This window comes from Anopheles marshallii, chromosome 3, assembly GCF_943734725.1.
Source record: "Anopheles marshallii chromosome 3, idAnoMarsDA_429_01, whole genome shotgun sequence".
Lineage (NCBI taxonomy): Eukaryota > Metazoa > Arthropoda > Insecta > Diptera > Culicidae > Anopheles > Anopheles marshallii.
In genome coordinates, this window is record NC_071327.1 from 31,364,099 (window position 1) to 31,380,199 (window position 16,101).

Here is a 16,101-nt window from a genome sequence, read left to right on the forward strand (position 1 = left end):
TGTCATTAACAGCAAAGGCTGCCTATCGGGGGACAATCACCACATGAAGGACTCCCCCAGAGGCCGCTGCCTGAAGCCTGATGCAAGTGATGTCGCAGTGTAACGATCGCTTAAAGATACGCTTTTTATTGTGCCTATAAAGATGAATTCAATTAAACTTCTTCACTGCGCTCCTCGATGTCGTGGGGTGAAACATTTTCATTTCCATTCCCTTTCGTCTAATTTCGTCCACCTTTCTAAATGTTTCCTTCGTTGCAAATTCTTTCTCGCAGAGTTTATCGACCGGCCGCCGCCGCAACGCTAACGACAAACACTTGCCCGGACCCGATGCGATAATTGGCCGGCACGATGAGATGGTTTAAACGATCGACCGAGTCGCCGAAACTGCTCAGCCTGTCCCCGCTGCGACACTCCGAGTCCGGGAATGTCTACGGCGGTAATGAACCGTCCGGGCTGTTGCTCCTTCACGATCACGATCGCCCCACCGGGGCAACGATCCGGCGAAGAAGTGCGGGCGATGGGGGTGGAGTTTTTGGGATGAACCCAGCCGGTGATGGGCACGAGGAGCTGCTGGTACCGGCTGTTGGGTTATCCAACTCCCCGTCCAGTGCTTCCACCACGTCCGGTTCGTCCGGTTCGAGTGGATCCTCTCCGTCGACCACCAACTCGTCCAGCTCGTGTACCTCCAGCAGCTCTCCGTTTTCCTACACCAGTGACAGCAAGTGTAGCAGTGGCAGCAATGGTGGTGGTGGTGGCGGATGTAAAATACTTCAGTCCGGAACTGCCACAACGCCAAGGAAATCCCGTATAGGTAAGTCTTCAACACTGCAAGATGCAAATATCCGTTCGTTTGGGATATTTTTGGCCACAAAATCCTTCTCGAAAGGTCCAACAGGAAGTGAACCATTTTGGCGGTACCGAAAATCTACCATAGCCTTTGGGCTCGTTGACAGCTTAACGATCGGAAACAATCGAATGCGTTACTGGATCGCTCACGGGTGTTGTTCACACGCAACTCTTCCAATGTTTCCAGTGGACGCTCGAGCACTGCTTCAAACTGTGCCTTCGGCTTCCTTCAGATGGGTTGAAATCGGAAACTCGTAGCATGAAGAGTACGTTCGAACCGCGTTCAACAGCTGTGTTGCTGGTAGGTTTCGTGTGGATTACGGCAGCACGCCATCGGCCCGAGTCCAACAGACACCGTACGCTAGATTGAGGAAAAACGCAATCTTCATCTGTCCGGCGTTGAGGATGGTCCACGATAATATTAAATTAGCTTCTTCCAGTAGGTGGCCTTTTTGCACAGTGGAATTTCATTCAGTCAAAAAGAGGTATTTCATCGATAAGAAACTTCCAATGAAGACTTCAGAATGACTATATTGAAATATTTAACTTACACGTACAGATGATACTTATAGTGGTGTACAATTTAAAAATAGACTAATACCCTCTGGCCGCTAATTATTACGTTACCGTGGAGGTTTATCGTCGCGTGGTCACTGACTTGCATGTTCCTCGCACCAGAACTCGCCACTGATCATCCTAATGACCTCCCGGAGCGATCACACCGGGAGTGTAGCATCCCGTATACCGCGATCTTTCCCAGAACCCTCGCACAAGTGCACAATATTTCATCGTTAATCTTCCGTACACGCGTCCGGCGTGACACATGACTTGATTCCTTCATTTACGCACCAGGCAGCAGATTCGCGATCGCATCCGAAATGGTTGAACTTGTTCGCTTAATTGCTTTCGCCCGGCGGTATTGATACGGCTCGCGCGTGCCCATTACTGTAGGAAGATCATCCGTTTTGTAGCGCGATCGTTCGCACCGTGGGCTGTTTGCGTTCTGGCGGAAGATGTTTGCATAATTTGGTGAAGTGGCGAACAGAACAGCCACCTCCTACGACTCGTCGCTATGTGAGGTGTGTCATTTCGAGCACGGTGTCGCATAAAACTCTCATAAAATAGTCAAATTTATGAAGAACTGGAAGCGCGCTTTATGAATTATGTGACAAGTGTACGCACCGGGAAGTTCAAGATCGAAGTGGCTCAGGTGACGATAAAGATGGTTGCTTCTCTTTACTGTATAAAGTTGGTCCAGAAAAAATGTGCTAACTAAAGTTAAGAATCCAGCTCCGGTTGAGTAAGGCGCCGAAATTTGGTGACTTACTCCGGTACTCCACTTTCCACAGTTGTGGAAAGTGGAACAGGAACTTCACGGAACCGGAGCGACAATGTAGCGCTGGAGAATGATGAACGTCATAAATCACACGATGATGTGAATGCACCGGACCTAATGTGTACCAAGCAAGTGAAACTCTTGGTGGCACTGAACGATCCAAGACCCATGCATCGCCGGTCATTGTCATTGTCATGCAAGATTGGACCTTAGGCTTCACCGGGTGTGCATATTTTACACCGAAACCCTGGTCTCTGGCTTTAGCATACTCCACGAAGTACCCGGAAAGTGAGGACTAAACAAACCGAACAAACAAGCGAATGAAACAAAAACGATTTCAAAACAAAAGCAAACAACAAGCGCCCTATTTAATGGGTGTTATTGTTTGCTGCTGTTCTGCAGACATGTCCACCGGTCCAGTGGGTCACGTTTGTGGGGAGTTTTGAGTTTGAAGAGAGTCAATGTACCGAAATTGGGAAGCAATTCCAGCCCAGTTGAGTGTAATTCAGTGTAAGACACACACTTGACGAAGCAAATTGTTAATGCGGAATCTCATCTGCAATGGCGACATCGATTTTGCCTGTAATTACCGAAATGTCTTTGGTTCGTAACCCCAGAAAGTATGCAATCCCAATAATTGGATACATTTTCAACAATTCAACCAGATGCATGCGGGAACAATACAACAAAAACACAACTAATTTGGAGATGCAAATGGATGTCGTAGATCTGGCCATCGATTTATCCCATTTCTCAAGTCACCTGCCAGTATTATCTACTACAGTTTTCAATATGGTCAATATTGTCTGGTTTTTGGAAGTGATTAATATATAATCAATTCCGTGCTTTATTGCACCGATCTTCCAAACTTAAGTCTTTTTATCTGCTTCCCCCTTGAAGATGATGCAACCAATTTGCTGATGCTGCAACCAATAAGTCACTGATAGCTCTGCCACAAGCAGACCGCTCGATAAGCAGCGATTGATGGAGAAATGCAAATGAGCTATTTAGTAACCATCGTGTGTGTGTGTTTTGCCCCAAAAATGTTTCAATTTTCGGGGAGCCAACACTCCAAATTCCCCCTATTTCAAGGGAAAGTGTTTGGAAATTTGGGGAGTACCGGAAAACACTTGACCCACGATGTGTGGATCCGTTTCGGGAGTGTACAACTGCACAAATAACAGCTTTTAACTGGGTAGCGTTCATCATCGAAGTGCACTGAAATGGTTTAACCTTATTAATTCAATTTGCTCACCGAAGGGATGGATGCTGTGAGGGATGAACGTTGCACGTTTCCACGACCGCCCATTAACCTACTGAACCGCGTCCGGATTGAATCGTTTTCCATTTACGTGGGGCGCCCAGCACGCCCTGCTCTAGAAATTCGACAGGAAAGTGTAAAACACTTCCTACCCTTGTGTTGACCTGCCGGTCCCCCGTGCGAGCCGTGTGATAAGTGATTTTTACCCTTCAGAAAAGAAGTATTTACCATGGGTTTTGGAGCAGAATGTTCCATCTACCTTAGCGATCGTGTGATCTCAATTCCACCTAAATGCACTCATGAAATTGATCGGTTGACCCTACCAGCGGCAAAAAGAAAAGCGGTAATACTTGGGAGAACAAGGTGAAAAAGGTGAAATGCACCCTTTTGCGAGGAAAATTGGTTCCAATTCAAACGATTTAGCCGACCGAAGCAGCTGCCCTTCCTTGGAATAAAATACTCGCCAGCTAGTAATTGAAACTGGGCACGTACAACTAACCTCGCATACTGAAAAAAAACCCTCTTGTGGTTCGGTATGTCCCGCATGCAATAAGAAATCTCTGCATCGGGACACCGTTAACATCCGACCACGGGCAGGCGTGGGCGTGTAAAGCAGGAAACGGAATGCTCTGTTCCTGTTTAGAAGCATTCCACCAGCGGCATTGCTGCTTTCCCTCCATGGGCGACGAAAGAAAATAAGCCGCAGCGAATGTATGTTTGCGCAGGAAGGAAGTAAAGCCTCTTCATTCGGTCGTACAATGTGGGTCAGGCTAGGTTGTGCACCTATTACAGCTTGTAATGACCGATCAAACCATCAGAGCCGCTAGTAGAAGTGGGAGGTAGAGCGGTTGTTGTTGTAGGGTGTGCCGATGCCGTAAATCCGATTCGTTTCGGAAGTTTCTTGCAGAAGGGGTAAGAATGTGCATTAGTAATGATGATGACCTGTGTCCAGCTGACCGATACGTGGATCTAGCTGCGCTTGCCGTCTGTATCGGAAGACTGCACTAGACGTTCTCTTCGCTGGTTAACATACTCGCCCAAAAACGGACCGTAACACGATAAGTGCTTTAATTAGAGAGCGAACATCTAGCGGATTTTGGTGGATGTATTGTACCGGTTGGCCTAAGTTTGACCCACGGTTCATCTATCAATTCACCAGCAGAGCTTGAATTGATCCGCTAACAAGCGGTAATTGCGCTCAAGCTGCAAGGTATCGAGACTAATCCTAGCTACGGTCCATTTCATAAGCTACAGAGCTATGAAGATCATCATAATTTTGGGGTGCAATTATGTTCGTCTTCTCCCCAAAAAAAGTCCAATATTTCATACGTCACAGAAACGTCAAACTAACTAACAAACTACCCTGATCAAGAACAATACATGAGATCGTTACACGCTTCGCAGCAAATCACGCCGCTTTATTTCGCGATCTCGTTTGGTTGCAAAATTGCTTGCACCCATCGCTTCTTAGATTTTGAACCTTTGCATTGGGAACCACTCTTCTGGGAGCCATGGCAACGGGGTTCATAATGCCGCAGCGGTTGCCTAATCGTTACCTCGCCGTACAAAAAAGGGTAATCATAATCATTAGTGCAACTGCGCGAACGCCGCATGAAAGGATGCACCAGCGTGGTTCAGCGAATTCCTGCACGTACAGCACACGATGATGTCCAGTCACCTTGGAACCGTCCTAAGGTGCCGTACCGGATCGTGTACATCATGTGAAGAATGCAAATTTGGAAGGAAGCCACAATTATGGCGGCCAGAACTGACCGCTTGGTGAACTAAGCGGAGTGTAATGACCGTGCGGAATGGTAGCTCTGTGGCCTTCGATTAGTCCAAAACGGTTACGAAACTACAGCAATCCACGAAGAGAATTCGATCTCGAACGAGCCGCAACAATCTTCTACCGTTGTGGGTAATAGCATTTTACCTGATGGAGAATACCAACGCTACATGAAGAAACATTTCCTGTAGTTCAGTGGCGCCTTCCCCAGACCCTAAACGCCAGTTGCCATCCGGATGCCACCCGGGAATAAATTGTATATAAATAATCCCACCACATTTGTCAACATATCTCGCCAAGCAATAGAAGAAAAATCATAAAAGGCCCCATTTCCTGTCGTAATTCGTTTGCGTTTTCCCACTGACAGATGCTAATAACTCACGTGCTCATCGTTGATGTCGCCATCGTTGGGCGCATCAGACGGGGGATGAGTTGGTGGTGTTCGCAACAACAACAAAAAAAAAAACGGTGAGGATCGCAATTTCTTGAGAAATTCCACTACCAGTTTTATTGGAACGAATGCGGATTGCTTCTTCCCCCCCGTCACGAGAGGATTCTGTGGCCATGCAAGTACAAAGTTTTGATATGTTTGAAGCGAAGATGTCCACACATCGGTTTGTGTTTTTGCCTTCCAGGTGACATCCAGGGGATATGTACAATAACCGGTTGTAATTATCAAGGCTGTTCTCGCTCTGTAAACCGCTCTTAATATCAATTGCAGCTAGATTCTGCCGTGCACCTGTTCTGCGTGGCCGTGTTTGGAACGCGAACAGAAATCTGGCTATAATTTCTTTAATTGGAGCAATCTTTTCTACAATAACGGGCAAGCATGTAACGGGAATACATATCCATGTGCAATGGTATTTTATTGCAATTGTTCTTATCTGCTGAGGATATTCCTTTTATTCCACCATCTAGACGATGGATATTCACAACAATATATCTATCAGATCAGATCCAGATGGTTTTTTTAGATTTGAACTCACATATGATCGTGCCGGTAATCCCCGACTGTCATGCACGGCTATACTACCTGTTATCGCTCTTCTTGTCTATCACTGAAACATAAAGCAATGGAAGGAATCTAACGAGTTCTTCATGCAAATATTTCATACATTGGTGTTTCTTAACAGCAATTATTGATTAAATAAATATTACGAATATCTTGATACACCTAAATCACTCCAAACATACAATCTTAATATTAATTCATCACCCCACGATCAAGCTCAATTTGGTATCGGCCATATTAAATGTAGCAAACCACTCGAATGCCACCGCTTCGTACACTGTTTGCCAGAAACAAGCGAATAAAATCCGCTCAGCAGCATCACATTAGCGCTTGATGGACAATAAAGCAAGCAATAAATTATTTCATTCTTCACCACCCGAAAGCAAGTGTGTATGACGTGCAGGTTGACGATCCGGCATATGGACACTTCTCATCACACGCTTAGAAATGGTCTGACGTGTTGCCATCCGCCCACGACCCACAGCCATCGGAGAAGGGAGCAAACATAAATCTAACCCGTTTAGGGAAATGTGATTCTTTTTGCCGTTTGGTTTAACATGACAACACTGTTCAAAGCATATGAGGAGTTTGTAGAAAACTTCAGAAAAAACGCTCCATTCAGTGAAGCTATGGAAGTAGTTGAATGTTTAGTGGTGATCCCACCCTGCAACACAGTAGTGACTCTCACTCAAGTTGACAGCTGTTAATTAATCTTCGCGAATAGCTTCTTGCAAGCGTTCACAAAAGCAGCCGTGAGACATTTCGGGCGAATCGCACACTTTGCTAATGTGCAATCATTTCCCATTAATCATAACGCCTCGTTGGTCTACGCCGGCGTCTCGGTTTGCGGACACCCATCTCCAGGTGTCACTGACCGACATGCACTCGCGTGGATTAAATTTGTTACAAACCAACACGACATTTTGGGTGAGGCTTGAAATAGATCACCCATCCCGATCGGGGGATTTCGGGAGATGCGATGTAATCCATTCGTCATGTTGCCACAACAAATTAGGCCCAGCCAAGAGCCAGTTACTGAAAGTGTTCTGACTAATCAATCTCCTTCCACCCGGGGCACTCGGAGAATTGGGATTCCCAGCACCAATAACCCCTGCCCCATTCCCTCTTCCATCCCCGCACCATCATTATGTAACACGACGCAGTGACCTCTAAAAAAATAGCGAATAAGCAACAGGCGCGCGCGCAAAAACGGAACACATGCAAAAACGACCCAGTCGCACGATCCCGATGCGCAACCGGGAGAGAACGACGGTCTGCGTTCGATGAACATGATGATGCGAAAACGAGTTTTTATGTGGAGCCTCGGGTCAATTTCTTCGGTGTAGGTCGGTTGGAGGTGCTGTGCGACGTGTTTTTATGCTCCTTGCGTCACGTTTCACCATTATCGCATCGCCTTAATCAGAGGGCTCCAAAAAGGCGGCATGGCTGTTTTTGGCGGTTTACGTTTGTGGTCTCTAGAAAGGGGCAGCATTTGTAAGAAGTTTTTTTAAGGAGTTTTTTTTTGTTGGGAATGATCCATATCACGAAGGGCGTTGGTTGGGAATTTCCTACGAGTGAGGAACGTGAAGGGTTTGTATTATTTATGTGTAATCGAATAAACGAAAACAAAATATACAATACGTAAAAAAATATTCAAACACCGCTCTTATTATGTTATATGTCAGCAAGAATGCTGAATTTCCCTACATAAAAGAGGAAAATCCTTATTTATGCCCAATAATGTGTGATTCAAAATTACAATATTGAAAAAATGGTCTGAAACTTCTTCCACCTCAATTAGGCTTCCTTTCGCGAGGGCAAATATCATTCAAGCTTTAACCTGTTTCGTTTCTTGTCGAACCACATTGCCATTGCCATATGCTCGGAGAAGTCCATAGATATGAAGAGGAAAAAAACCATGACCACATGTCGGGCGCGGCATTTACTTTCCCTTTCACACCATCCCACCGACCCAGCACTTGCACGAATTGCCGGTGAAGATGCCGATTCCTCTGCACAAGGGAGAAAACCAATCGGAATAAGAAAACAATGTTACGAGAATTGTATAGTCTTGTGACATAAAACCTAAAGCTCCCCCCCGGTCGAATTGTCCTCGAAAAACTCCCACAGAACCGATTGTAAAATGGTACGCATTACAGCCATCGTTTTGCCTGGAGGCATACGAACAAATGCACCGATGGAACGTCGATCGATTGATCTCCTTCGCCCCCCTGTTTTCGGTGTAGGCGTCATGCGTCCTTCCCCGTAGGCAATCTGGCACGTCCGGCGGGAACGCTTTATCTCGCCGGTTTTCGCAACACCGGGTCGCGCACGGCATGCAACCTGCCATAAGGTCAAATCCACTTCCCCGTTTATTGCATCCCAGCCCAAGTGGTTCCGATTTCCTTTTCCACCGAGCCGCGGCTCGTCGAGCAGAACAACTTGTTTGTATTGATATCTTCACCACCAACGAACGGGTGTGACGCGATTCCATTTGGCATTTTCCTTTCACCCGGGCGGAATGGAAACAACAATCATAGCGAAAAACCTACCCAACTGTGGAACTGCAATGTGATTGTGGGGAGCTGTTTCGGGCAGGGTGTAATTTTGTAGGGATTTATACGTTCCACCAACCAATGCACCAATCCGATCGTGGTGGATTTGCGATCCTCTCTTTCTTTTCTAGCAGTTGTTTATTGATTTAGATGGGTGCCGGAGGCGACCGGCGGAGATAATTAATTTAATATATTAATTGGCCACTGTTTTGCCATTTTACTGTCCCGCACGGGCTGGAAGTTTAAGCGTGACCTTGTGTCTTTTGTTTTTTTTTTCGCGCAAGCCAACTTGTGCGCGAATTTCATATCATTTTTTGTGCTTTTGCGCTTGACATTATGACTCATTTGTTGTGATCTGTTTTATAATATAATAAGGATGGAGGGTGGACGGAATTTGATCGTTTGCCGAACGGGTGTACACGACATCGGATACGGTCGATGTGCGATACTGACGAAATGTGCTCAAGAGATGGACATTAATATTTATAAACAGTTTTCACTTTCACCCCAAAAAGCCGTCGCGTGTTCGTATGTTTTTGCTTGCGTATTTTTTGCTGGAAGAAAGTCATCGATTTTATTTCAGCTTCCGCTCACTTTGCTTCATTCATTTGATGCGTTTGTTTTCTCGTTGTTTTGTGGAAGGCGTCTTGTGTATGACACAAGAAGTCCTATAAATTACGATTGTTCAAGCACAACGAAACATTGTCCGCTCTGGTTTGTTATCGCCACACCAAAACCTCACAATTGAACGACCTTCTTGACCTGTCTCTCAAGACCGTTCCCGGAAGGCACGTTCTCATTTTTTCGAAACTTCCATCCGCGGGGACATTGCGCGGGTTCTTATCTCACGCCCAACACGTGCCCACCATAAGTGGCGCATCTGTTTCCCGTGGAGGCCATTTAGAAGTATTTTCAATTCTCTTGTGTGTCTGCCACAAAGTCTGCCTCCCGCAGCAAAAGAAATGGGTGTATGTGCGTAATTAAGTGGTCACGTTTCCATTCTTATTCTTACCATTTGCTTACGCAATTAGCAAAGCTCCGGCATGGCGAGTGTTTGATTTCTAGCGACACTTCCATCGGTCTGCAGGCTGTCACACACATGTTGAGGAATTGTTTGCAAATTTTGCGAAAAAAATAACTAGTTTGCCTTACATTTGCACCTGTACTTACTTCACACTTGTTTGCCCGTGGCTAACGCTTCGATCGAGATGACTTTCGAAACCCGCTGTAGGATGTGGCAAAGCAATGTGTCTGCCAACTGCAAAGTAGGCAAAATGTGTGTTGTAGACACTTTGACTTCGGTTTTTTTTTATTTCATATATTTGGCACCCCCCAGTGAGTGAAGTCGCGGCGACAGCAGCTGTTAATTGATCGAGCCATGGTGGATATTTATGCTAATTTATTGTTGTCGTTGACTCTCCACCTTTTTATTTTGTCCAACACGGTGTGGCTGTGGAATAGTAACTAGCCCCACGTAGTCGCACGTCGTGGTACGCATGACGCTGCAGATCGATAGATCACCGCACACCTCGTGGAGGGGAGACTTCAATGAGGATCAGGAGCGAGAAGGCAAATATGATCACATTTAGCTTCACATCCCCCGGGGGGAATATTAAACATGTACAGGAATTCTCCCATTGCATCCGTTTCCTTCATAATGGCCAGGCTGTCAAACGAGTGGATGACTCCCGCGTTTACGTCATCCCTCGGTTGTCCGCAGCTGATTCCGTAGAGCCCGAAGATCACTCAATGTTTGGGGCCTCTCTTATCGTTCTGTTTCTCTCTGCGCCTTTTTTTTGCCTTCACACATCGCGGCCACTTTCTCTCTCACGCTCCGTGTGTCTCTGCGTATTATCGCTCCACCGCTTTGTGTTGAGCTCGCGAAGGCCTGAGCCCGACCGTCACTGGACGAAACGATTTTAGTCTGCCGTACGCATTCGGGGTGGTGTTTCTCAGTACCGCGTGTAACGATCGTAACGAGTGTGAGCTGCAACGATACCGTGCACCGCCTGTCTCGAGGATCACTGCGCTGTTTGGTCGAGGATCACTGAAAGCATTCCTGAGCATCGCCCGGAGGTAACCGGGGAAAGGGACTTGTGAACTATAAAAGTGTCTGAAGAACGTCCGGGATTTTTTATGGCACAAAAACCCATCTCCAGCGCTCCATCCCTGGGCTGGGGAGCACCAATTCGCACAAGGCATGTCAGAAATTTTTGACAAATTCTCGCTCACTTCCACGAAGGGTTGTGAGACATGTCGCGACGAGTTCAGGGTCGTGCCTCACTGGGGCCGGAGCCGTGGCGTTCGCCCGGCATGCAAACACAACGGTGACATGGCTTCGTATGCACTTTTGCATGAGTTAAGCAACAGCTAAAAAAAAAAACAAGAACCGGGGCAAACAAAGTAGAGCGCAAGTAGTTCTCGCGAATTGGAAAGCCTACCGCACATTGGCGCTTACACGCACGCACACGGATCGCGCGTTATGTACGTGTTGTTTTTGGCGAGACTATTATTGTTTCACCTTTAGCCGTGGTGTGTTGTGTCGTACACGTACGGTGTGGACCTTGTGTGCGGTCGAAAAGAAAACGGTTCCAGTAACTCCGGTTCCGGTGAGGAAGTTTTTACCGTCGCGGGCCATGGTGTCCGAAATTCACGACTTCGTATTCTGGTGCACGAAAACGGTCTAGCGGTTTTCTCCATACACTCCGGATCGAGACATTTTTAACGCGAAAGGCATAATTTATTATTCACGTCATTGTTTGTTCACTTCGTGAGCTTTAATTTTCGTCCCCGCGAAACACCGCACCAAGGAGACATTTCTCTTCCGATACAGAACCAGTTCAGTTGCAACAAGTTTGCTTTCAAATTCCTCTTTCCCAGTGCAAACTGCCTTGATGATTAATTAACCAAACAAACAAACAAACACATACTTACTGATGTTGTGCTTTTCTCCTCTCTGTTCTTTCTTCCCAAACTCGACACCGCAGATCTGTCTCCCGTCAACTGGGCAAAGCGCACCGGATCGTCCGGCATCAACTGCTACAGCATCGAGGAAGGGCGGGTTATCGAGCGTCCGAAAGGTCGTTACATTTCACCGATACGCATCAAAAACAAGCAGCAAGCGATCGCGAACGCAGCAACAACTGGCAGCAGCACACCGGCCCCCACTACCGGCCACACACATCCATGCACACCCGCCACGACGACGACCACGCCAGTATCGCGTCGAATACTGCAACTGAGCCGATCGATCGGCAATATTGTCGATACGATCGAGAGCCGTAGCCCGTCCCTCAGCCAACGGTCGATACCGTACCGGGAGAAGAAGAATCCACTCGGCAGCACGCGCCTGTCTTGCTACCAGCCGATCAGTCTCGAAACGCGAACGGCGACGGAAGAGGACGGCAAGGAACAGCCAGATCGGAAGCATGGTGCCACAACGGTGGTCGGTGGTAGCAGTGCAACGCTACGAGTGCAAAAAGTGCGACATCCGCTCTACAAGTCGGTGGACGATTTAATCTTTCTCGGTTCTACCGGTGACGTTATCGTACCTGTGACGCCATCGGACGCACGCGCAACATCCAGCATAGCGTCAGAAGCGACTGCGACACAAACCGACACAGCAGCCCAACTGCAACAAAGCACCCTGCACCGATTAGCGTCCCAAGCGACGACGACGTCTGATACGAGACGGAACCACCAACACCATCTGAAGCGCGCTATCACCGTCGATGTGGGCAGCAGTGCTCCTAATTCCGCAGCCCCTACCGATCGACGCTTATCATTCCCACAGAGCACGGAGCGCTCCACCACTCGAACGGTGGCAGCTGAGCGTGACGCACTTGGGCCTGCGACAGCGGCACAGAGTGGTCCAGCTAGCGAACTACCAAAGAACGACGAAGTAACGACGGAGTCAAGCATGATCATGATGGATCCTGCCGATCACGATGAAACGTACGGCTTTGCGCAAATGCGCTCAACACTCGGCCCGATCGAGGCCGCGTATCGGTTGCGGTTGGAGGCGCTCAAGCAGGAAACCGCAAACGGTGAACTCTCGTCCAGCAACTCGTCCACGTTCAAGACGCCAAAGAAGAAGGACAACTTTACCAACAAAATACGCGCGATGTCCGATCGCACGCAGAAGCTCTTCTCGCGCATCTACTCCACCAACAACGGTGGCGGTGGTACGAGTGGACAGAAGGGTTACCACCTTTCGGCTACCAAGTCACTCAAGAAGTCCACGGGAAAGCTGTCGGAAGCGAGCCGCCGAAGCGTAAGCTACGGTGCGCTGCCCGGGTTGGCCGATTTCCAGAAGAACGTTTCCAAAGAGCAGCGGGACGATGTCTACGAGGATGTGGAGAAGCAACCGGACACAGTCCCACCGGTCAAGCAACAGCATCCGATCGATGATCTCGATACGGAGCTGCTGGTTAGTGGTGGAACAGTGATCGCGATCGGTGGTAGTACCGGTCACACGGATGCAGAGGATGGCGATTCGGGTATTCTCGTGAACGAATCCGGTGCCTCCTCCATCCTCGAGACGGACGATGTGTTTCACGAACAGGGTGCCAGAATACCGAACATACCGACCAAGGTGCTGAACGGTAGTGTGGCAGAGTCGCAGGAGTTTAAGCTGGTCACTATACGGTTGGACGAACCGGTGGAATTGGAGGCAGAAACGGGTACAGAAGATGGAAGTGGTTTGGGTATTATCATCACCCCGATTGCCACCACGGAGGGTGAGGTCAGCAATCGCTACAAGGTAGCCCACGTTTTGCCCGGAGGACTTGTTTGCAGGTAAGGCGCCATTGTCGAACATTGATTTTTGGCTTTGAAACCGGTTCGATAGGTCACCTAGAGAAACCCGTCGCAAGTGACCACTAACCACTAATGACATTCTTATATTGTTTGGTTCGTTACGGGTGCACCCCAACAGGGAAGGTTCGATTAAGCCGAACGATGAAATTGTCAACATCCTCGGGAAGCGACTGCGTGGTTTGTCGATGCGTCAGGTGCAGGAGTTGCTCAATAGTTGTGCACGACGCGGTACTGGCCGCACTAGCATCGATCTTGTCATTTGTCGCAGCAGGGCAAATGGCATCGATCACCAAGACGACGACGACCACCACCATCAGCACCAACAGCAGCAGCAAAGACCACCGTCCGTTAATAGACGGTTGTTCCGCAATAGCCGCAAGATATCGCTCGACTCGTACTTGGAAGATGAACGACCGGATCACAGTGGAAGCGAGACAGGTTCCGAGCAGGACACTACCAACTACACGTCGATTGCTATCAAGTACGTATGCACCTCCACGGAACTGATGCAAATAGACGGCTAACCACACTATCTTTCCTCTTTTAGAATCGACGGTAACAAGTACAACACGCTCGGAACTCCCCGGCGTTCGAAGCAGCCACTCTCGATGGTTTACAAACAGCAGCAACAGTCCCAACAGTCTCAGCCACCTTCCTTAAGCACTGTCGTAACCTGCGATGGTATCCCCGGCACGGAAGTGGACTCGCAGCCACCCTCGCTCGACTGCGCCAAGCGTCGTTCGTTCACCAAAAACGTTACCCCCACGCAACCATCCAACACGTCCTCGAAAGTCGTCCGCCGATCGCTTGTTGGCAAGCAGTCCAACAATCTTCCACAAACTCCACCACTCGTCACAACGGCCCGCAGTACGATGAACCTGTGCGACGACGAAAAGCTGGAACTGCACGCATCCACCTCAGATGATGCGGAAACGAGCAGCGGTACCAGTTCGCTCGAACTGGACAAATCTACCGCCAGTAACTTTTGCACCCTGCCGAGACGTCCGAAATCGTCCGCTCTGTGCTCGTTCCATACGGTCGCGTTCGAGAAGGGCCCGGGCAAGAAGTCGCTCGGTTTCACTATTGTCGGAGGCCGCGATAGTCCACGGGGTGCGCTTGGCATCTTCATCAAGAGTATCCTACCGACCGGCCAGGCAGCTGAGGACGGTCGATTGCGGGCCGGTGATGAGGTGCTCGCAGTAAATGGGCAGGTTTGCCACGATCTCACCCATCTGGAGGCGGTGAAGCTGTTCAAGAGCATCAAAACTGGTGAGATTGTGCTGCAGCTGTGCCGGCGTAACAAATCCACCCATCGGTCGATGGACATCGATGCGAATGCGTGCTGAGCCGGGTGGGAAGAGTTTTTAGCAAGACTTATTAGCTGGTAGGACAGACCGTGTGCAAAGGTGATTGTACAGCAGAAAACCTTTGTTGCGTTAGGACAGATCAGGGTTCTACTTAGTAGACTGCGGGTAAGTTAAAGCGCGTGGTGTTGTTAGCACAGTGGATAGCAGTGCGAATATCATGCACTGGATCCTCCTTCATAGCTGACTAACCACCGACACAATTGGGGAGCAGCAGTGCTGTCTAGTGTGGTATGTGTAGAGTTAGTACTTTGTATGCGGCGTAAGTTAAGGCGTCTATATGTATGTGGTAATGAATGTAATTAAAATATGAACTGAAATATCCTACACAGATGTGTTGTATTACTTACTCTATCACAAACCTGACAAATTCGAGTCCTGTGTAAAATGTTGTAAACAAGATAACACAGGTGAGTTCTTGGTTTAGTGAAGATGGCTACAATTGAAACAAAAACGCCGAAATTTTGATTGAAGTACGATCATCTGACTGTTTTGAATTAGACTAAGACATCAGCTCACAAGAATGTCACAGGTCGATTCACTACTTGAAATTTTTGCATACGGTCCACATGAACTTCTACTTGAAGGAACTGAAACTGAAGTGGAAACTATGTCCAGAATTTAATCATTTCCATTAGGTTCCGACACCTCGCGTTCATATCTGCACGTACCAGGACTAATCGTTGATTAAGGCTATAGACGGGTTTCCTCGCCAATCGCCAATTTCCTTTGATTTAAGACCTCCCAAGTCCCTTATCCAGATCTACCACTGAACAAGATAGTTATCTACCATAACCATAGTTGTCTTTCAAGATATTCTTCTTGTTGATGAATCTGGAGCCGCTTTAATAGCTTGTAAGTATGATAAAATTGAGATCATCAAGAGATTCTTCGTGAATTTAACGTGAACTGAATTTAACGTAAATTTAACGTTAACGTAACGTCCAGAAGTACTAGACGACCCTTTCTGGATGATACCGAAACACCATGAATCGCATCTAGATCTAGAGTAGTATATTTATTGTTGTCTTGCTTTTTTAAAATTCCCACCAAAATGTCACGTCACATCACTCTGGACAGGATTAATGTCTACCTCCCGCACTCACCATCCCTTTATGCGAAC

At 47.8% G+C, this 16,101-nt stretch overlaps 1 protein-coding gene across 1 annotated transcript; it reads left to right on the plus strand.

Annotated features, from left to right (window-relative positions):
• The first annotated feature begins 291 nt into the window (after positions 1-291).
• LOC128714103 (uncharacterized) lies at positions 292-14,966 on the plus strand. The gene is made up of 4 exons (XM_053808979.1): positions 292-811; positions 11,784-13,593; positions 13,733-14,095; positions 14,162-14,966. Exons 1-4 carry the CDS (start codon positions 349-351, stop codon positions 14,958-14,960), a joined length of 3,435 nt encoding a protein of 1,144 aa, XP_053664954.1. The 5' UTR covers positions 292-348; the 3' UTR covers positions 14,961-14,966.
• The last annotated feature ends 1,135 nt before the right edge of the window (positions 14,967-16,101 follow it).

Excerpts from the sequence above, each read along its gene's own strand:
- LOC128714103 (XM_053808979.1), top strand. The coding sequence starts at position 349 with ATGAGATGGTTTAAACGATCGACCGAGTCGCCGAAACTGCTCAGCCTG. Across the intron at positions 812-11,783 it reads GCCAAGGAAATCCCGTATAG|ATCTGTCTCCCGTCAACTGG; the intron begins GTAAGTCTTCAA and ends TCGACACCGCAG. Across the intron at positions 14,096-14,161 it reads TACACGTCGATTGCTATCAA|AATCGACGGTAACAAGTACA; the intron begins GTACGTATGCAC and ends TTCCTCTTTTAG.